The sequence below is a fragment of the Camelus dromedarius genome, chromosome 2 (assembly GCF_036321535.1).
Source record: "Camelus dromedarius isolate mCamDro1 chromosome 2, mCamDro1.pat, whole genome shotgun sequence".
Classification (NCBI taxonomy): domain Eukaryota; kingdom Metazoa; phylum Chordata; class Mammalia; order Artiodactyla; family Camelidae; genus Camelus; species Camelus dromedarius.
In genome coordinates, this window is record NC_087437.1 from 112,701,897 (window position 1) to 112,724,822 (window position 22,926).

Here is a 22,926-nt window from a genome sequence, read left to right on the forward strand (position 1 = left end):
TCTGGCTCAAGCTCCTTGTTCACTGCCGCCTGACATCACCTTTGGTCCTGGGACACATGGAGGAGGCAGGAACTTGACTGTTGAACCTGCTGCGAAGTTGGGGAGGCCCGGATACAACCTGGCGTAGAAACAGTAGTGTTTCCAATGCAGAGCAGCTCGGAAGTTCAAGTGCATCATCATATCACCAATAAATATACATGAGGAAGGAAAGGCACCTAGTAGCCGTTTGAGTTTAGCAAAAAAATAAGATCCAAGAGGAAAAAAATGTCATCTTAAATCCTCATCTAGAGAAGCAGTGGGGTTGCCCAGAAAAAGGAAAGAAGAAAACAGTGTTTTTTGGTGGGGAGGGGTTGAATGAGAGGTGGCCCCCAAGTGGATACAGGTGTTAGCAGGAGTAACGGAACAGTAAAGCCAAAAATAGAAGCTTTGGGAGCGGTGTTGCACTTTTTCTCAGGGAACTCCTTTTTGGAGAATTCTCAGCTTTAGAAATTGCTTTTACTCCTGACAATCAGGGTTCCCTAAGTTGGAGCAACAAGGAAGCTCTCCTACGTACTGAATATTTTATAACTAATGTGTGCAATTAAGTAGTAAGCCCTGTATTCTCCTCCCTCCGCCTCTACCCCAGGCATTTTTAATTCAAATATTACACCATGTTACTCTACACTGAATATAAATGTTTCATTCCATAGTTTTGTTGTGGTGGTTGTTGTTTTACTGAATGTTTGAATGGGTCATAAAACTTGTATTTTTGCCACATTTTCCAAAGTCATTTTTAAGACCCTATCTACTCATCTCTGATTTCAAAAAAGCACTCTTAATGTCCAAGGAAGCGTTCGGGGTGTCACCTCCTTGGCAGTATGCTAAGGGATAAAAGTTGGATAAGGCCTCTGACAGAACCTTGTTTGACTTATTGTAATGAAAACAGTTTTCTAATAGTAACTGTAATTGTCCCCAAATCGATCTCCTGTTGTTCATAAAATAGTGAGGTAACTTGTAAAGATAAGTAGGGTCATTCTGGTGATTTTGACTCATCCTTTTGAGTCAGAATTAAAATTAAATGCAAACATTAAAAATACACTCCTGTGAAACTTTTAAACCGCAGATTTCTATCGTCTCGTGCACTTTTGTGAATATTAAAGTTAAATGGATACAAAAGAAAACTATAGGACCTTAATAACACTAATTTATTGCTCTAAATAATCATTTCCCGAGTTTTCTCATCATGTCTTTGGAGCCTTTAAGTAGCTGAACATGGTAGTCAGCTTTGCTTCCTACAGAAACCATCTAAGGCTATTTTTTTTTTTTAATCTTTGTGTCCTTAATGCTGAATGAGTACTGCTTAGTTATTAGAGATTTTTAGAGTGCTAAATGTATACTGATTGCACCCTTTGCTTTCCAGTTTAAATAATAAACCCAAGACAAATTATTTTTAATAATTACATGACTTCCTGAGGGATGAAGTCTGTCAGATCACTTTCCAATTCAAAATAGCTCTAGAAATTTAAACTCTGGGCCTTATTAGAATTCCAAGCACTTTATCTTAACTGTTATTTTTAGGAAAGAGAAAAGCTAAACAAGCACAAAGAGTAAGAATTTGACTATAGGACCTATGGTTTCTTCAGAGTTGATGTTTAGAGACCATTTTTCCAGACTCTTAGACTAAGAGTAAGGTGAAGAAGTGTCTGTGCCATGTGTTAGTCTGACCGGGTCAGAGGCAGGGGCTTCGTGTTTGGTGTCTTTAGGGAGATTGATTTAGTTCCACTTAAATTAAACTTTGTGACTTTCCTGTAGGTGGATGAGAGCCAAACTGGAGAACCGGGGTGGCTTGGAGGAGAATTAAAGGGCAAGACAGGGTGGTTCCCTGCAAACTACGCAGAGAAGATCCCAGAAAACGAGGTTCCTGCTCCAGTCAAAGCAGTGACTGATGCCACCTCCACCCCTGCGCCCAAACTGGCTGTGCGTGAGGCCCCCGCCTCTTCGGCCGTGACGTCCGCGGAGCCCTCCACGACCCCCAACAACTGGGCCGACTTCAGCTCCACGTACGTGCAGGGCGCCGTCTGAGGACCTCTGAAATCCCAGCATAGCGATCTTTTAAGTGTTGTTAACGTCTTGGGTTGAGCCTCTGTGTCACTTCCATGACCGCTTTCTCTCACTGGTCTTCTGGCAAACTGTGGATTGCATTCTCTGAGCTGGGTTTAATTACATCGTTGCTCAATGGTGATTTGTGCTGGGATGGTATAAAGCCTACCACCTTGTTTCGTTCAATAATTTGCCTATATCTTTCATTCTTGTGGAAGAAATTGAGGAATATAATTTCCTAATAATCTGTTTGACACCCATGTCCATCAGCAAATATTCAGTTATTTCCTGCATGTAAATAGCACTGTTTTTTGGCTGGACAGAGACAGAAATTGAGTTCAGACGTGGTTTTGAACAAGATAGATAGTTTCCTTTAAAGCTTTCCTCTTTCATCAGTCCTGTACACATGTACAGCAGTGAAGAGAGATGTGTGTTCTTGGCCACTGTTAGTGCTGTACCCTTGGTCACCAGAAAATAGCATTAAAAACAGTGTGTAAACAAAGGTTTGAAATGACAGGTGAAGCCACCATCCACACGGCCAGTTATAGGACTGATCTAGGTGTGCAGTTGTCTAAAAATATTTGCTGTGGGCATTCAAGTAAACGTGATGTGAGTAAGAAGGGTTTTACATTTATTTTCAAGTCTGATCATCTTTCAGAAGAAACAAATCAAAGGCACAAAGTCAAGGAATAATGCTGGAGAAGGATCAGGTTGATCAGATAGAGGAGACAGAGGTGTGTAATGACCAAGGGCAGAAGGAAGTGGAGGGAAAGATGCAAGAATAGTGGAGGGAAAGATGCAAGTGGTTTTTATACTTATATTTTCATGTAAAAGGTAGAAAGAGTTAATGAAGGTCTTCCCTACATAATCTCTGCTAGAAAGCAGTCTTCTACGAGTATGATTGAAACCAACTTGAAACTCTTCTCTCTTGATCTTTTTTTTTTTAAATTGAAGTAGAGTTGATTTACAACATTGTGTTAGTTTCAGGTGTACAGCAAAGTGATTCAGTTATATATATATATATATATTTTTTTCAGATTGTTTTCCATTTTAGGTGGTTATGAGCTATTGAATGCAGTTCCCTGTGCTCTCCAGTAGGTCCTTGTTGCTTCTCTAGTTGGTGTACAGTAGTTTGTTTTCCCTCTCTTGATCTTGATTGCAGAGTTCTGACTTTATAAACTAAAGCTTAGGCTAAAATAGAAGGCAAATACCATGTTTTCCAGGAGTTTGTTTTGCTGTGGATCCAATCAGTGTGACTTGCTTGATAAATGTGTGGTGTGCAGCCCTCCTGCTGTCATTATGGGCATCTTATTTTCCAAACCCAAAGTCAGGATGTGCTGTCTAACGGCCATATTTTGATTTTCAAATGTCTCTATGTCTTATAAAGATGTAAAAAACGTAAATTGCACTTTAAATCTGCACTTACACAAACGTGTTTATTTAAAGTTATAAAAATCCCAAAATTAAAACGGTCACTGAGATCAGGACAGATGAGGATACCCCTTAGTTACCAGGTGTCCAGGTACATGGCCTGGTACTTGCCGTGCGATGTGTGGGACAGAGAGATGGTTTTAAGAAGCACCCGCTGCCAGACTGGCATTATTTCCTATGTAATATGAAACTTCTTTTTTGCTGATTTAGTGTGGTTGTTGCAAATGAAGATAATGATCCTGTGAGGATGTTTCTCCAGCACCTCCGGGCACTTCCCAGTTACAAAGTATTTCCCTACTTAGTATTTCATGTGATCCTCACAACTACCCAGAGTGGCAGAATGTTGTTCCCATTTATCAGTGAGGAAATCAGGATACAAAGAAATGACTGATATTTGCCCGAGACCCATCAGTAGTGTGTGACGCTCAGACACAAACCCAAGTGCAGTGCTCTTTCCTCCCCTTCTTGTTCTTGAACGTAGGAAGCCCTGTCCGTGTACTGGGTCTGTGTTGTGTGTGGGAGAAACACGGGCATACTGGGGAGTACTTGCTACTCACGGTGGCGTGCTCTTCCTTCCAGGTGGCCCACCAGCACGAGCGAGAAACCAGAGACTGATCACTGGGATGCGTGGGCAGCCCAGCCCTCCCTCACTGTTCCAAGTGCCGGGCAGTTAAGGCAGAGATCGGCCTTTACTCCAGCCACGGCCACGGGCTCCTCTCCATCTCCCATCTTAGGCCAGGTAAATGCAGCCAGTGGGAGCGGGACGGGATGGACAGATTCAGCAAATGCTGTGGTTGGGGCCATTTAGGAGTAAGCCTCTTCGTGTGTGTCTGGCCTGCTGGCAGGGCGGGATCTGGTTCGCGTTTTCTCAGTAGTCTCTAAGGAGCCTGGACTATGTCGGGGGTAGTGACCATTCAGAGGAGGGTAAGATGCCTGGGTTGGTCAGGGAAGGTCACCAGAACTGCATTTTGAGCTGTGGGTAAGAGCTTATTAGGAAACGCAGAGGGCTGGCATGTCAGACAGAAAATTCTGTGAGGGGTGACTTGCAGTAGATCAGGGTGTGTTTCAGGAAAATCACAGTTCTGTCCATTTGGCTAGACCAGTGAGTATTTATCGGAAAAGCTAAACTGATGACAGATTGGTGGGAAGCTCTTAAATGCCTTACCAAGAAAGTAGTTTCTGAAAGGATAAAGGTGGTTATTGTGAATATTTCTACTTAATGCAATAAAGATAAAGGAATTAAGTTTCTATATAAAATCAGTCAAGCCAAACAGAGAAATTGCCCACCTGGCAGGCATTTGGGGGTTAGGGGACAACCGGATTGAACTCGGGCTCCAGGTGGGTTCAGGTGGAGGTGGTGTGTGTGGGGAGATCTGAGCGGCGGACATAGGGGCAGGGACAACACTTAAGAGGATAGAGTCCCAAGTAAAGGAAGGTCTGGGATTGAGAAGAAGATTTGACCTTAAAGGGGAACAAGGAAGGCAGGCAGAGAAGTTGAGCTTTAGTCAGAGGAAGGAATTGGGTTTTAGACGTGTTCATTTAGGTGAAAGGGGACATCCAGGTAGTCCTATCTGGCAGGTGGAACATAGATCAGATCTAAGGAAATGAGGGCGCTCTTCAAAGGAGGGAGTGCAGGGAAGATGGACCATGCACGGAGCACGTGTCATCTCTGACCTGGAAGAAAGGCTGCTTCTGACAAGGGGTGTTCCCTTCCTTCGCATCGGTCCAGCTCAGCAGGTGGTGAGTCTCGGTCAGTAGTGGTGACTCTGGTGGAGGGGGAGGGCCAGGACCTGGGAAGCAGGGGAGGAGGGGGCTGTTTCCAGAAAGGGGGGGTGTGGTGCTCATATTAGAGGCTGTGGTCCGGGCAAACAGGAGACTGTTCAGTGTGGCAAGCAGAATATATTTGTATCAGGTTGCAAAGGAATACAGAGGAAATGACTGGTGGAAAAGTGGAAAGATTTGTGACAGCCAAGAGAAGCAGCAGAGCGGAGGGAGGGCATCAGGAAAGGCAGGGACCAGCCACGTGGCCAGTGGAGGAAAGGATGAAAAGCCAAGTCCCAGAGAATCTACGTGGAAATAGCATGAAAAGCACAGAAAAGAAGATGGGATTCTTTTTCTTCTGGGAGAGGAAGGATGAAGAGCGGTTGGAGAAAGAAAGAAGTTCAGGTTGTGCGCAGGCAGCTTTCTCAGGAGGGGCCCCCAGGAGCCTCTGGAGCCTGCAGAACAGGAAGTCAGCAGAGAAGAGTGAAGCCTGACTTGGCTGAATTTAACCTGAATCCGTAATTGTCATCGCACATTGTGTTAGCTTTCTCCAGCAATACTTCACACTTTGAGGCTAGAAGTAATAACAGTGATGTGAGCTACTGCCGTTATGATTATTACTGTGATAGCAACTCTACGAATAGATCTTTCTTAACAACCTTTTGAAGAAAGTGTCTGTCTTTTAGAGACATAGAAACGGAGGCCTGGAGAGATTGAATAGTCATCCAGGGTCACACAGTTAGTAAGTGACAGACTTGGGATACAAACCCAGAGTCTGTGTTCGGTCCGACCCCAGGCTGGTTATTTGGGCACATCCACGTGGGAAGATGGACAGGGAGGCTCAGCGAAGGTTTCTCAGGGTGAGAGGTGACGAAGTACCAATGAGGGCCCTGGTGAAGTGACAGAGACTACAGGGGAGTGGCTGAGAGGATGAGAGGACAGGGAAGCGCTGAGCTCCACACTGGGGTGGGAGGCTCCCTGCAGGCATGAGGGAGGAGACGGGAGTGGAGGCTGTGTGGTCCTGGGGGGTGTTTGGAATCCAGAGACCCCTCCTTGGCTCTGAAGACTGGACGGAGTGTACTGTTGAGATGGAAGGAAACGGGGATGTCGTAGGTATGGGAAGGCGGGACCCACGGAGACCAGGGTTTAGAAGTTACCAACACAGGAGCCGGAACTCTTTGACCTGTTGTAAATTCTCCACTTCTCAGACATCGTCACAGTTAAATGTCACTATGAAAATATCTTCTCAAGGCAAGTACAGGTTGATTCTGAATGGACTGTCGTTGGTCATCAGCCCTGGTTCCCACCCATTTACACGCATTGTTAAAAGTTGACGTATTTTTTTAGTATTGTTTTAAGATACTGTAAGTGTTTTGTGTTATGGTTTTGAAAATGATAAATGCCTCACCCTGCCTTTCCAGCCTCGTCTCCTACTCCACCCCTCCATGAAACTAGGCTACACACGCCCCCGGATTGTGCTTCTCCTCCTGGACCCTTTGCAGTGTAGCACCTCCCGGCCGTGCCCTCCACCCGGGGTGCCTGTCCCCAGGAGCCCTAGCTGTCACAATCCTCCTCGTCCTGCAAGGCTCATCTCAAACGCTGCCTCCTCTGTGAAGCTTCCCCTGGTGCCCTCGGGCAGCGTTGCTCCCTCTCTTCTCCTGGTTCCCACAGTGAATAGATGGCACCTCTTTTTAGCATATTTCATCCTGCCAGGTGGTATACAGAGTTGTTTGTATCTCTTTCTTCCTCATTAATTACGAGTTCCTTGGTAATATCATCCTGTCCATTTTATAGTGCTTTGTGATTAATAAAGTGTTTTAACCTAAATTGTTCTGGGGAGGCAGAGGTGGCATTTTTAAATTTCATCTTTGTATATGCCTTGCATGTAGATGGACAATAAATGGTGATTACCGTGTATTCACGCTAGTCAAACCCCTGTCTCTCTAAAAAGGAACTAACACAAGCACAATCCAATGCAAGGCATATTTCCCTGAGTCCACTGAAACAAGGTATCAGTGAATTGTCTTTTGAGGTTTCATAAGGCTTCTACTCTGGTATTAATCCTCCACTAAACATCCAAATCCTACTAGGGGTGGGGGAGCCCTGGACAACTTGAAAGTTAAAATAGAACCAAAATATATAAGGCACACAGCCAGGTGCAACAGAATAAATATGATGTCCTGGCTTGTTTAATGGAGAATTCTAGGTGGCCAGACCATAGTTTTGTGAATAGGCTGGCAGGTTTTCCCCTCCACGTTTGGAATAAACAGTAACTGGGAGCAACAGAGCATACGGCACCCGTGCTGGCTGGAGCAGGGTCTTCTGTGGCCACGTGTGCGCACCCATGTGCCGGTCGCAGGGGAGGGAGCAGTGTTCATGTCATCTGAATTAATAACAAGCCACAAAGTAGTGAGAGGCCCTTTATGTTCTTCCACACAAGGGTGAAAAGGTGGAGGGGCTACAGGCGCAAGCTTTGTATCCTTGGAGAGCCAAAAAAGACAACCATTTAAATTTTAACAAAAATGATGTCATCACCGTCCTGGAGCAGCAAGACATGTGGTGGTTTGGAGAAGTTCAAGGCCAGAAGGGTTGGTTCCCCAAGTCCTATGTGAAACTCATTTCGGGGCCCATAAGGAAATCTACAAGGTACGTTTGTGTTTATCTGCCTCTATTGGTTGAGAACCCTGTTAGGCATTAAATTGTTTGCACTGGTTAAGATTCACGGATAGGAGTGGCAGGACCATTTTAGCTTCTGAGAGCGCGAGCGAGCCGAATCCTAACCACTAAACCACCGCAGAAGTTATTATACGTGTCAACAGAAGAGATCCTCTTACAGATAAATGGTTGTTTTTTTGCATTGACTTATGCAAAAGGGAATTCTACTCTGAGACCTGGGGACATTCTTGTGGCTTTGTTAGAGATTTTGCTCCCTTCATGCTTGGTACCCAGTGCTGTGCCAGGTATATGCGAATACTTGGAGGCCCAGAGAACTTAGGGAAATTATTGGAAGAATGAATTATCTTTTCCATTAGGAAGCTTATGGCTTGGAACCTTAACATAAAGGTTATTTAATTGTTCTAACCATGTAGATGATCAGAACAAATGTTGGGCTTGAAGAAGAGATGAATAGCTGAGATGCTGGATGAGAATCTATCAGTCATGCTTGGAAGTAGACGAGTGCATTGGCTGTGTGCCCAGCACATTAGAATGAGCTTAGAACCAGGCCTCTGTGTCTCCCCGTGATGTGTTTTGACTTAGCTGAGTGTATCTATTTGAGCTGTAGATTGTCAAGGTTTTAAATGTTAAATGATTTTTAAAAAGAAAACTGTGTCATTTGTGCTGTTTTCTTTGAGGATGAAAAGTAACATACGTTCTCCCCTCTTTCAGCATGGACTCTGGTTCCTCAGAAAGTCCTGCTAGTCTCAAGAGAGTGGCTTCCCCAGCAGCCAAGCCGGCCGTGTCGGGAGAAGGTGAGAACCCCATTCAGATTCTATTCTTTAGAAGCGGGAGGAAATTGGGTCATACAAACAGTGGATGTCTGAAACGAGGTTGGATTTCATTTTTAAATAGTCTACATTAACTTGTATTCATTATATTAAACTCTAAGGTAAAATGATATTCAGCTCTTTACAAAATCATAGTATTTTATAGAGAATTTCAAAATACTGTCAGTTATTTTGATCATAAAAACTGAATTTTTCAGTTATACTTGCTTATGAGCCCTTTGACTTTTGAAAGAGGCCCATCAAAGTCCAGGGTCAAGTTCTTAGAGCATCTCTGCAGCTAATTTTTGGTGGTTACTATCTTCTGACTTACAGATAAGTGTTTTGTTTTAAAACCATAACCACACGGTGTAGTAAAGCTGTCACAGTAAACATGAGTGCCATCTGTGCCCCAGATGAAATAGAAGTTTCATTTCTGTGTTTCATGTGAATAACCACACCAGATCATTTAGGCCTAAAAATTTCATTTTGAGTATTTATTACACAAATGATTAATGGCTTTATTTCCCCATCTTTACTTTGTGACATAATCTTATGGATTTTATATGCCAGTATGTGGTACGGCTTTAAAAATGAACAAAGCCTACATAATTCATAATCTCATGTCTTTTCTACACTTGGTCCAGTCATTGTCAGAGTCCTAACTGAAGAGTGAGCACTCCCCGAGGTAGACAGGCTTTCCGTGTAGAAATATGCAGTGTCTGTAGCCAACAGATGTCTACACAATTGTATAGTGTTTCAGAGTTTCCTTGAATAAATTACATGAGGATAGAATCTTTCATTTAGTTTGTCTGCCATTGAGTGTTGCATTCCTTAGAAACCTTACTTTATGAAAAATAGAATTATTAAAACAGTCATTTCAATGGAGACAGCAAGGATCAAGGTTCAGTGGTATTTCAGAAAGTAACAGAGCTACTTTCTCAAGAGGAATTTTAGAAGTAAAAACCGTTTTTTCAGTTTATGGGTATAGGTTTTATAAACCTCATCATCACTGAACAAATCCAGCATTTTATTGCATCCAGTTTTTGCCATTAACCACAAAAGCAATCATGGGTTTAGTTCTCTTGATACATTCTGTCATCTTAAATAACTTTTTTTTTTTATCCACTGTTAGGAGAACAAGGTAAAAAGTCTTTTAAACACAGCACATGTAGTCAGTAAGGCAAATTATGTATGTCACCCCTCCCCCCAAAGTCAGTGTGTTGCATCCAATTCAGTCTCACTGGAGCACCAGAATTTATATCCTGGCTCTCTGATGTAGTAGCCGTATAATTTTAGTCAGGCCTCAATCTCCTCATCTGTAAAATGGGCATAATAATCACCACTTAAGGTAGGAAATTATTACGGGTTTATGAGATAATACGTGTAAGCTTTTAGAATAAAAGTCAATAAATGTCTGCTACTTTTATTTCCTTTTTGCTTCATTTCCTGGATTATTGATAGACCCACGTAAAGCAGTGAGCATTCTCATCCAACAGCAGTGTCAATGAGTGCTGATTTTTTTTTTTTAAAACATGTCCAGAGGCCTTCACACTTGGGGCCTCAGTAAGTAGGTCACAGATGAACCACACACATCCTTAAAGTTGGGCAACAGAAGAGAGTTACATTCTAACCTGGTGGCATTTATTACAGCCATTTTGAGATGATTTAGGTATTGGAAATATTAGGAAAGATTGCTGGCCTTCTGCAGGGGTGTGGGAGCATCTGAAATTCTGAGAAAAGGTACTTACATCTATTAATTCATGTATTAATGAATCAGTGTATTAATGTATTAAATGTAATAAGATTTAAAGTAAAGCCTAAACCAGATTAAATAGATTGTCACTCCAGGTAGCTCTTTAAGATAGGGGCTTGGGAATGGCCCATGCCCTGTGTTAAATGTCTGATGGGGGAGTCTGAGTGGGGAGGCGCCCCTGCATTTCCATCCCCACGTCTCCCTGTTTTTGTAAAATCCTGGAGCGGCCGGCCTCACGGATGCCTGTGTGCACGCGGGGCAAGTAAAGCCAGAGCTCTTCCAGTCTCCTTGTATCTGCCGCTGCAGTGTGAAGTTCAGCCAGAGTTCATGCTTCTGAAGTTTCTCAAGGCATTTCAAAAGTGACTTCAAAATTTGGATCCATTTTTAAGAAAGCGACTTTTTCAGTGCAGGAATCCCTAGGAAAGGCATTGATTGCCAAGGCTCCTCTCTTAAATGGCCAAACACCAGCTAAGGAACAAGTGAGGGAGCAAAATGAAAAGAGAAGGGTCAGCATATTGAGAAATCAGAAAAAGGAATATATTAATGGGAAAAAAATGTCCTTATTAAAGCTGCCAAACTCTGATTTCCCTGTGTGGGAAATCATTTTTCCAGTTCTAACTGGGGAGGTGTGTTACCGGTGCTGGAGGGCTGAAGACAGAGAGTGTCCTGTTCTCCCTGGCACATTTGGATGACCTTGTATCTCGGGCCGCCGGCCTCCGCCTGCAGGTCAGCACAGCTGAAGCGGCCCCTTGGAGAGCGGCCCACATTAGCATAAGCATTAGGAGGGCTTCTGGTTTTTTGTGTTTGTTTTAGCTTTCATTAGGGCCTCCTGCAGAGGCCAAAGGATTCCTCCGTATTAAGTGTCTGCCTATTAATTGACAGTAGGCTCTACATATAAGGACTATCACATGAACTATTAACAACAAACATACCATCCATCATAAAATGAACTTTTCAGGCAAACGGTGGTTTTTTTTTAAATTGCTTTTTTAAAAAAAATATACAAAGACCTAGGATAAAATGGAGAAAAGTGAAAACAAGAAACTATGTTCATCTTTCTGTAAGTCTTTTATTCCCTACCTCGTGTAGGGTCTAGAGTTTTGTGTCAGGAGATCTTTTGAGACTGACTTACTATCTAAGCCTTAGTTAAACCAGCTGTTTACCATTCAAAAGAAAAATTTCCTCTGAAATGCACACCCTTCATGTTCAAGACAATAAGGAACATTTGTTCTTATCATTTAAGACTAAATTGCATGAGTAGTAAAATGTAAGAAATTGATGTGTCTTTTCAACACGTTCAGAAAGGTGTGATTATTTTCTGGGGCTGGGTGGACACTACTTTTATCAGCAGCCCGCTTTACCTGTGTATGCACTCAAATGATGGGATGCCCATTTTTAACTAAATCATGTGTATTTTAAATATTGCATTCTTACAGCTTCCTACCATCTGTATATACAGCACAGTAGGACTTAAGTTTTCACTGAGGCACTTGAATAATGAAAAATGTGTTTAATTTACATAAAGGATATACCATGTCTGAAAGTCTTCTAAAATTGTGACTTGGTACCTTCAAAAGTGAATTACAGGTATTTGATAAGCTCACCACGAGCCTGTGTGTCAGTGTATCTAAACCAGTGCTCGACACAACCTAGGTGCTCAGACAATGTTAGCTGGAAGTAAATGTGAAAACCATTTTCACGTAAAAAAGAATCCACGACATTGAATCGGAGTTCACTCTCGGTACTGGTGTTGGTAGACAAGCGGTTGGGTTTCTTTGTTCCTGTGCCTGGGCCTTCACAGGAATCGTCTCCCCGGCTGCAGTTACTGAATTTTTAAGTGCAGTCGGGAAATTTGGAGCCCAGAGTGTTCTGCAACTCTGTTTTATCTGTGACTAGCCTTTCTCTTGAATGGATCTTATCCTAATTTCCTTATTCATAAACTTGCTTTTGCAAAGCTGTCTGGGATTTCTGTAAACAATCAAGCTCTCTCCGTATCTCAATATTTCTCCCCACCAGAATTTATTGCCATGTACACTTACGAGAGTTCTGAGCAAGGCGATTTAACCTTTCAGCAAGGGGATGTGATTTTGGTTACCAAGAAAGATGGTGACTGGTGGACAGGAACAGTGGGCGACAAGTCCGGAGTCTTCCCTTCTAACTATGTGAGGCTTAAAGATTCAGAGGTAAACCCACATTAACTGTTTCCTCCCCTTTTCTGTGCAGTGGTTCTCTTTTCAGGGAGTCATGATGTTTGACGACGGAACACTTTGTTGGGTTTTGCTGAGTTCTGGGACGTGACAGCCAACATAGTGTGACCTGTCATTGTTGAACTTGTCTGTTGGTGCTGCAGGGTCAGCCTTGGCTTCCCAGAAGCAGGAGAATCCCCGGGGCTAAGTGGAGGCTGCCTGTCATGAGGCTGGTCAGCTTCGATAATATTCAGGATTCCTCTCCATTCCTGAATGCCACTGACTTAAAGATTTGGAGTAAATGTTCTTGATAAAGTCTGCATGGTCACTGGTTTGGGGTACTCTAAGAAAGATAACACAACAGTATTTTGCCCATGTAAACAGACATATTTTGGTGATACTGGCCCCCAAATATTGAGCAGTAGAGAGTTTTTACAATTTATATTTTTGCCTACACAGTAGGAAGACACAAGATCTGGGAGATTGGTCCACTTTGATCTTAGTATCTCTGTTAATCAGAGACTGAATTTATTTAAAATGCTGTTATCCTTATAAATTAAAAGTGGCTCCCAATTGTTGTGAATGGGGCCCTAAAAATTCAGATGCATAAAATGTGGTCTTGAGATTGGGCGAGATTAATGAGATGGTGACGTGGGCCTACCAGACTATGGGAGCCCATCTCGTAGTGGCCAGTTTCAAGTTAGTGGAGAATTTCATTGGTCATTTAACAGACTCATAGCTGCTTGTGGAGCGAGGCTGGGCCTGGTGACACCATCAGCCTTCTTAGCTTCCCTGCAGTTCCCTGAAATAATTTTATTTGCTTGTTTTTGTTTTTGTTTTTAAGGGAGTGTCTTTTTTGTTGTTCTTGTTTTTTCTTTTGTTTTCCCTTGCTTTGCTGTTGTGAGCAGCTTGCTAAAATTCCCCTGGAGGGATTGGCAGAAGTCCGCTTACCCTTGGAGAATTTGGCAGAAGCTGGAAAGAAAGTACTCCTTCCCTGTAGGACAGTCATTGTACTGTCCTCTGCTGATCGGGGGCGGAGGGGGGAGGGCGGAATTCACCTCTTCCCCAGGCCAGCCAGTTGGCTCCGCTGAGAACCATAGAGATGATATTTCAGGGGAGTGGGGGGGGGGCATTAAAAACTAAAACTATTTCTGCTACCACACACAAAACTTGTAAAGTGGCTTTACCTTTGGGATGAGTTTAACATAAAAGCCATGACTTGTATTATATTTTAATAAATTAGAGTTCTCTACCCCCAAAACATCCAAAGTCAGCAAGTTAAAAAACAAAACAAAACACTGTGACTATTTTTAAAGGTAAGCTGAGTTGTAAAATGCTTTTTTAACCACAGTCTTAAATTATCAGCCACAGAAGAACTAGCAGTACTAAAGATTTTGGCCAAACATTTAGCTACATTATTTCATAGTAATGAAAAAATCGAGAAACTCAGCATCCTACTTGGACCTAGAGTTCAGTGTGTAAGGCAATATCCTATCACACTTAAAAACCAGCCCCAGCCTCAGGTACCAGAATTGACCTGTGGGCAAGGGAGAGGTTGTCCCATCCCCGCTTCCCTCCTCTGCATGAGGAGGGCTGGGGCACGTAGCCTGGGGCAGCTTGTCTACCAAGTTCTTGAGCGGCTCCAGGACAAGAACATGGCTATCTGAGTCTGTCTTCACTTACGTGCTGGCCATCGTGTTGCAAAGCGAGCACATTGAAGCTGCTTGGACTCTCGCATTGGGTATTGCCAACTGCTTTGTTCTTTCTATGGAATATAGAGAGTATTTTATAAGCCTGTACTGGGAAAGTAACTGGTCATTTGGAATCTTGTTTCATTAGTATTCCTTTATTTTGATACACAGCCTATAAAAACTGCAAGGGAAGTGGGTAATGAGAGTAAATACTGGAATTCAAACTTTCCTTGCTAAGTGATTATTGAATATCAATATAAATATAGGGACAATGATAAGTTGTGTTCCTGGTAGATAAGTTACATATTTTTATTCTTACTATTATTCTCATTTAGTTAATTAAGCCTTTTGTTTTGTTCTGTTTTCACTGGAATACTTAATGTATTGGAAGATAGGAACACAAGGGTGAAAATTAATTCGGAATAAAGCACTTTGTAACAACAGATGACGGCCTGGCCCCGGTCCCGACTCGAGGCTCCTATGGGCTTACTCAGCTAGTTTAAAATTCCATGAGTATCCATGAAGGAATTCATCCCCAGAGCACTTTTGGAACACTTAATAGTTGGGGGGAAAATGGTCTCCTTCTGTAGGTTGTGTGTCCAGCATTAAAAGAGAAATTTTAGTGTTTAAACAGGGTAAGATTTGGGTGGAAAGGTTACACAGGAGAGTGGCTGCCTCTTTGGATAATGGATTGGGGGAAGGGGTGTTTGAATTGCCACTGTATTATTTTCATTCTTAAAAAAAAAAAAAGAAAACTCTAAATCAAAGTTCCCAAAATATTAATATTTTCATGTATTAAATGGGGGTGTTGGGCTCATGGTCGTCTGTGCTAGTTTCTGTACTTTTTTATGTGTGAAATATTTAATAACCATTTGGACATAAAGCAGGAGCTTGGTGTTTGGGGTGTGGTCTACCAGTCTTCCTGGCGGGGTAGCCCCTGTTTGATTGGCCCCACGGACAGGTTGCGCCTGTTTGTACACAGTCACTTCCTGAGCCCTCTGGGATCCTACAGTGCCATGTACTTTGCTAATTTTTGTCTTAAGAAGAGAGTAAAAGCTGCATGCTTTAAAGTACTTGTTCTGTCCCGTGTTTCGCTGATAGACATCGCAGTGTCAGGAGATACAGTGCTACTGCGTTTCCCCAGGACGAAAAAGGGGGTTTAGGGGCTCAAGGGGGTTTGTGTCATCAGTAATCGTTTTTTTTTAAGTTGCTTGACCGAAACTCAGTATGCAAATGAGACCTTCTGCTCTGTTTTAAGGGCTCTGGAACTGCTGGGAAAACAGGGAGTTTAGGAAAAAAACCTGGTAAGTTACAAACCCTGATGCTTATTTTTCAATGTTTTGAGTGTAATTGATCATTGCTCTCAATCTTAGTTTAAAGGGCCAGAAGCCTTTAAAAAAAAAAAAAAAGACAAAAGAATCTTTCCTAATAGTATTTGGAGTAGATCCTTTCCTTGGGATCCATGAATAATGGAGATACATGATTATGAAAGATGGCTGGTGCTTTGCACATGGGGAGTGGGGACGTTACCAGACAGAATGTTCTCTTGGGACATGAAGAAACAATTCAGACCAGATGGTGGGCAGTTGTAATGCCCGGAGTGTCATTCCTACTAATTTTGAAGCCATTGGGGTGGTTTTCCTCAGGTACACAGTGAAGGAACAAAATTATAGTCATCCCTCTGAGCTCAAAGTGTTTTAGTTTATTTAAACAAAATCACATGTGCTATAAATAAGAGCATGAAAGAGAGAAGGCGCAGATGTGCAATCAGACAGTTGATGTGGCCCATCTTCCTCATCTAGGTCCTTTGAGCTTTTTTGCTATTACAGCCTTAAGAAATTACAGGCTGGGAGAGTCACTGCTGTGCTGAGGGGTCTGTGTGTCTGTGCTCAGCTGCCAGTGGGCTTACCTGGCAAGGAAAAGTGGATTTTCAGGTAGTCACGGCTTCTAGGCTCAGATATTGGACCTCCCAGGTCAAATCTCTGTGGGTTTGGTTTGTTTGTTTGTTTTCTTTTTAGATTTGTTTTGTTTTGTTTTGGGGCTTGGGCGGGGTGTAGTTAGGTTGATTGGTTGATTGATTGATTGAAGAGGTACTGGGGACTGAACCCAGGACCATGTGCACGCTAAGCATGTGCTCTAGCGCTTGAGCTATATCCGCTCCCCTGCTTTTTTGTTGTTGTTTTTTGTATTTTAAAAAAAAATTTAAATGGAGGTCCTGGGGATTGAACCCAGGACCTTGTGCATGCTAAGCATGCGCTCTCCCCCCTCAAATCTCTGTTTTAACTATGAGTGTGCTCCATTTTGAATTCTCATTCCAAAGGGTCCAGAGGGGCTTAACTTTGCACTGAAACCAACAAGCTGCTCAGGGACATAAAAGACAGAAAAGAGTGTTGGGCTGGTTGCTGGCCACACAGCCAGGTCCTTTGAGGAGCAGGAACATTGGCGGCCAAATAGGGGCTAATTTGGACCTTCTCCAGACCAAAAACTCTCGGAGTGTAGAGCTAGTCCTTGGCATGTTGGGGGAATTCTCATCCCCAGCACAGACTTCCCAGCTCAAGCTCTCTGTAGAGCCCAGGTATGTGTGAGCTGGGCTCTTTCTTGCTTCCACTGAGCTCTGGAAGCATCTGGCAGGGCTGGGCTGCACCGATGGCCTGGTGCTCCTAGCATGGTGGCCACTGATTTCAGAGCAGGGTCCTAAGAGGCTAATGTGCCTCTTAGAGAAGCAGGAAGTACTGTCAGAACGTGGGCCTTTTCTTCTTTCCTTCCATCTGTCTTTACTTCATTCCTTCTTCCTTCATTTCTTTGTTTCAAGAATGACCATGATGGGGAAAGCGTGTCGAGGAACAGAACAGTGTGTTGTTCTGTATTGCTTCTAGACGTGCAGAAGGCAGTCGCTGCAGATACGCCAGAATTCGGTCAGAGAAGGATTTTGTCCTTTCCTAGTCGACCTCTTGTGCCAGTAGAAATGGACTTTTCCAAGCCTGGTCGTGGTGCTGATGGAATTTTTCCCATGAGACACTTTTAACATTCAGGAAAAGTACAGAGCTATTTATTTTTTCTTGGGCTGAATTGTTATTTCCCGTAAAATGCCTCTCTTAACTTCAGGATCCTCCTTTAACTTGAAATAAGGAGAAGTAAACTTGGATTGACACGATTTCCTACCTGCCGTTCAGGGACCACCCTCAGAGTGTGAGCTGCCAAGAAAATGGTCTTGTGGGTAAAAGAGAGAGTCTGAAGAAAGTCATAACACACCAGTTGGCTAGGAAAGCAGCTCCCAACAGTTTCTGAAGAAAATAGAATTTCTTTCTCCTGTCCTTGGCAGGTGGAAAAGCTTCACTTGATTTCCTTTATCCACTCAACCATCCCTGAGTGGACTGTGTGCTAAGCACCGTGGGAGGGCAGAGGGCAGGGTGATGAATGAGGCCCAGCTGTTGGCATTGGGGTGGCCACAGGAATGGTGGGAGGGCTGGGATGGAAGGTGTGGGACCTGGGGCAAAGGGTGGGGAGTTTATGGAAGCAAGTAGGTAAGTTCTGAGAGATGAGGGAGGCCTGGAGCAGATTGGGCAGAACCAAAAGACAAACTCAGCCCCTGAGTCCTGCATGTGCGTTGGAGGTCGGGAAATTGGGGAGTTTGGGATCGAGCCTTCTTCACTCAGTAGAAAACCAGCCCCGCCCCTGGCTTTGATGATGTTGCCCTGTGAACCCAGGAGGTGGCTGTGCCTTCTTCTTAGGCTTTCCTGCTCCTGATCTAACAGTGCCCGGCCACGTTTGATCTTGTTTTCCAGAAATCGCCCAGGTGATTGCCTCCTACACCGCCACTGGTCCCGAGCAGCTCACCCTGGCCCCTGGCCAGCTGATTTTGATCCGAAAAAAGAACCCAGGTGGATGGTGGGAAGGAGAGCTGCAAGTTAGTATCTTTTCCTTTTGTTTAAAATTTTCTGTCCAGATTTGAATATGCAAGATCTCAAAGGGATGCTGTTTTCATTGCAAAGTATAAATAAACCGGCACTGCCTGAATCCTGCATTCGTGTAACGAGAGACGCCACGTTTTCTGAATCCATTTGGTTCCTAAGCTTCAGGCAACCAGTGAGAGAATTGTGAGAGCTAAGGAGTCTTCTGATTTGTCCAAATCTGTCAGATTCCTGAGTTCAGCCAGTGAGTGTTGGGATGGTGAGAATTGGTGATGCGGGATGGAGTCATCCTTAAGTGTCAGCGTTACAGAAGCAGGGCTGTGTTATCAGTGGTGTCCTAAGGTGCGGTGCATTCAAAGCCCCATTTGTACATCACGACAACTTTAGTTCCTCAGTGCGTGTGTGTATCCTCAGTTCTTGGTTCTATCAAAGCAGACTTTGGTCAAGAAGGGGAAGGTCTATGTTGTGGTGAAGTAAAGAAATACCTTTCTGTGCCTATAGGGCAGCTAATTAAAAACTAAAGTGCCAGGAGAGTGAAGAGTGAGCTGGTGGACCAAAGAAGTGCGTCTTGGCCGGAACAGAAGGCGTGGCCCGGAGTAGCCAGATGCCAGACTCCCCCTGTGAGCTTGCTGCTGGGAAGCCACAAAAATCCCACTCAGCAGGGCGAACAAGATATACTTTAAGGGCTCAGAGATCTGAGCATTGGAGTCCTGGGATCCACTCCCCTATTTAATGTGTCTCTTTCCTCACTGGGTGGGGAAAGACCTTCCTCAGATGATGGATTGCATTTCCTGTAAAGCATCATTGCTTTGTTGGCCTTTCCGTCCATATGTGACCCATCCCTGTTCTGAAGACTTGAGCGGTCACCCTGCCCCGCTCCTCAGCCGGCCAGCAAAGGCTTCCCACAGGTGCCCTCTTCCCTTTTCAGCCAAATGTCTCACCAGTCTTGCCTCTCACAGCGACACCTCCACTCCAGCCTCATTCAGGGATTAGCTCTTGAAAACAAACAACCACCCTCAGACTCTGATGCCTCACTGCCTTTGCCCATAGCATCTCCCCACGTGGTCATCTCCACCACCTCTTCCCCACCCCATTCCTCAAGAGCTGGCCAAGTCCCACTTCTTCCAGAAGCTTTCTGTGACTACCCACCGGAAGCGATGTCTGTCCCGAGAACTGTGCAGCCCCGATGCTGGTACCACTCTTGGTGTTTAATATTGATGCTGGTGTTATTAGTTAGCTTTCCATGAATATTTCATATTTCCTCATGTAGGTTATCAGCTCTTTGAAGGCAGAAACTGTATTTTTTTCATCCTCACACTCCTGGTACCTTGATCAAAAGAGAGTTTTGGGTGGTTCTTGCAATCCACAATAAAATAGGTGAAATTCCATGTCCAGGAGGGCATCTGGTGCTTTGACTAGACTTTCGTGTGGATGCACAAATGAAGAACTTGCCAGTGAGCTCTGTGTTGTGCCTTTGTGAAGCTGCAGGGATGGGGGAAATAGTGGAGTCATTGTGAGCCACGTGGCAGTATATGCTCAGTAGACAAACATGGGGGAGCTTTTAAATGAGTGGCTTCAACCACTGGTGATTCACTGTGAAAACAAAAGCTTTAGTCCTTGAGCCAAGGGCATGAAGTCTATCAGAAGTTAAATTTGATCAGCCTTCTAAAAGCAACCCAGAAGTATCCTTCTTGATCAATTGGCAGGTGAGAGGGCAGAGGCAAGATGGTGGAACTTTCCTTTTCTTTGAATTTTATTTCCTTATTTTGGGAATAGGTAATATATTTCACATGGTTACAAATTCAAAAATTACAAAAGGTAATTCAAATGTCTCCCTCCCTACCCTGTCCCCTAAAGGCAAACTGTTTTTATCAGAGCCTTGCTTCTAGAGATGTGTATGTGTGTGTGTGTGTGTGTGTGTGCGCACGCACGCATGTGTGTGTGCATGTTGTCAGTTGTCCTGAGTTCTGCTCCTGGTGGTGTGCAGAAGGGCGGCCATAGCCCTTCTCATCATCCCTAACTAGAGTTTTCATCTCACAGAATTGTGTCAGGATTGCGACAGCTTTATTGTAAGTTCCTCCATGTCATAGTCTGTCCCTTTCCAACAACTCCCAGCATGTAAACACTCAATACATGGATTTTACGTCAAATTAGATTAAAATGAAGGAGAAAGGAGTGGCAGTGGAAAATGTGGTTGTATCCATCACACAGGCCTGATGGATTTTGAAAACACTGTCAAGTTCAGACTCCCTGTGTCCTACATATATTGCACATACGATACCTTGTATATATACGGTTATCTATTACCCGTAAGAAGATCGCAGGCATGAGTGTGAATTAACAGCTGAGAGTGAGCATCTCCTGAGCAGAGTTTTCTGTCCTACACACTACATTGTACTCTGAATGTTAGCCATACAACCCAGCCCTTGCAAGAACATTCCAGGCTTTGCTGACCATTGGCCGCCACAATTTGAATTTTAGCTGCCGTGGTTTTGTTTTGTGATACAGTAATCCACAGATTCTACTATTGATGCCATTTGTTTTGTGTATGTAAGCTGTGTCTAAGTGCAGCGTGTTTGGAAGCAAACTATAATAAGAAAAAAACCCACAAACTTTGTAAACATTTTAATATAAGAAAATTTTTTTTTATTAGGCACGTGGGAAAAAGCGCCAGATAGGCTGGTTCCCTGCTAATTATGTCAAACTTTTAAGCCCGGGGACAAGCAAAATCACTCCAACAGAGCCAGCTAAGCCGACAGCATTCCCGGCAGGTAAGCAGTTTACGCTGTCTCCTCGGAAAATGGTCTGCGTGTCGTGTTAGTCTTTCCACTCAATTTTCTCATGAAGTAGCTTCAATTGTCTTTCACATCGGCTGTGAGCACTTCTTGTACTTGGTGGGACTGACACCCAGCTAATGTGATATGGAATATGTTTTTCAAAAGGACCAAATATCTAAGCGGCTTTGCTCCTCTGGGTACAACAGAGCCCTTGTGGAGCCGGCTTCCTCGAGGGGCCATGAATGCTGTGGCATTGAAGCCGGATTTTTCTCTTGATTTCCTTCCAGCTATTTAAATTGGGATTTGGGCTGGGGGGTGAGGGGGACAAAAAGGGCCTCCTAAAAATAAATGGCTGGGGTCTAAATAGGTCAGGAGATTGAGCTGGAAGGCCACGGGGGTCTGCTGGCTGTAATGTGCTGCTCACTGAAGACTGAAATAGCTCTCCTGTGACATTTCCTGTGAACAGAGGGGCTTCGCTTAACAGGCAGGATGTTATCCACACTCCCCTAAAGGACTAAAAAAAGGAACAGAGGGCGCTGCAGCTGAGGGTGTTGGCTAGTTTCTGATTAAAGAGAGCAAATTAGATGCTTTGGTAATATTTAAGATGAGTGAGGTTAAGGGGGCAGACTTGTGCTTTAGGTCTTCAAGCCATCAATTCTTGGGTGGCATTTGTGGAAAATGCAGAATTTTTGTTCCAGTGCCTTGTGGTTAAATGTCTCTGCTGTACATCTCCATTGAGATCAGAGTGAAACCTGGCAGCCTTTGCAAGAAGTGAAAGGATTGGCAGACTCTGTGGCTGATTCCCGACCCCATCTGGGCCCCTTTGCTAAACGTGGCTTCATGTGGGTGGACGGGTGTGGTCCCGGCTGGAACTCCTCTCCTTTGGGGACTCCTGTGGGGTCCCCTTCATCAGGTTGGTTGAAACCCACAGAAATAGTTTGCCAAAGTGACTGAATTAGCTGGCGGATCTTTAAAGCCTAAGCCTATATATGGGTTGGTTAGGAAAGATCAGCTGGGGGCGCAACCTCACTAGGCAGACTTTTGTGAAGTGTAAAAATGTCAGGGAACGAAAATGGCATAACCTCCTATAGGTTTGAGGGAAAATGAGAAAAGAAAAATGATTCTTGAATGTGGAAATTTCTTTCTTTGAGACATGAAGATACAACAGAATAAAACACCGATTTTACTTTTCACTAAGAGCTGAACGTTTTGAAGGTCAAATGATAATTACCTTCCACTTAAAAAAAGAGTGAGCTACAGTGAAGTCCCCAGGATACACAGCTGGGCCAGTGGTCAGAGTCAGCGTTTTGAAGGAATTCCACTGCACTCACATAGGAAGGAGTCCATGGAAGCTTTCAGTTGTCACTGTGCATTTTCCGCTGACAAGTAAACATGAACGAAAGAGGAAGATATTAGAGAAACGAAAGCTTTGTTCAGCCCTCCATCTTCCTCCGCTGCCCACGCGGCTCAAAGCCCATCAGAGCCCTCCGCGCGGTTAGGTCCTCTCCGGAAAGGGCGCGGGCGTCCCTCGGCCCCCGCGGCCGCCGCTCACCGGCCTGTCTCCCGCAGTGTGCCAGGTGATCGGGATGTACGACTACACCGCGCAGAACGACGACGAGCTGGCCTTCAACAAGGGCCAGATCATCAACGTCCTCAACAAGGAGGACCCCGACTGGTGGAAGGGAGAAGTCCACGGCCAGGTGGGGCTCTTCCCGTCCAACTACGTGAAGCTGACCACCGACACGGACCCCAGCCAGCAATGTAAGTACCCCCGCGGCGCGGTTGCCTCTCCTCTCTGGTGTCTCACGGTGAAACATGCAGCATTGCTCTGATTCTGCTGAGCTGTGTTTGC

The 22,926-nt window shown here is 44.2% G+C and overlaps 1 protein-coding gene across 4 annotated transcripts in view; it reads left to right on the forward strand.

Annotated features, from left to right (window-relative positions):
* The window catches only part of ITSN1 (intersectin 1), a 192,368-nt gene that overhangs the window by 119,195 nt on the left and 50,247 nt on the right, over positions 1-22,926 (forward strand). For 3 of the 4 annotated variants that reach the window (XR_004139034.2, XM_031459251.2, XM_031459266.2), the window contains exons 20-28: positions 1,792-2,039; positions 4,090-4,249; positions 7,712-7,917; positions 8,659-8,741; positions 12,526-12,692; positions 15,645-15,690; positions 18,172-18,293; positions 20,951-21,068; positions 22,644-22,835. Coding sequence is in view for 3 of the 4 variants with exons in the window: in XM_031459251.2 (XP_031315111.2) it covers positions 1,792-2,039; positions 4,090-4,249; positions 7,712-7,917; positions 8,659-8,741; positions 12,526-12,692; positions 15,645-15,690; positions 18,172-18,293; positions 20,951-21,068; positions 22,644-22,835 (1,342 nt within the window). In the remaining variant the exon portion in view is untranslated. The remainder of the gene's footprint in view (positions 1-1,791; positions 2,040-4,089; positions 4,250-7,711; positions 7,918-8,658; positions 8,742-12,525; positions 12,693-15,644; positions 15,691-18,171; positions 18,294-20,950; positions 21,069-22,643; positions 22,836-22,926) is intronic. The other variant, XM_031459257.2, reaches the window with a different exon arrangement.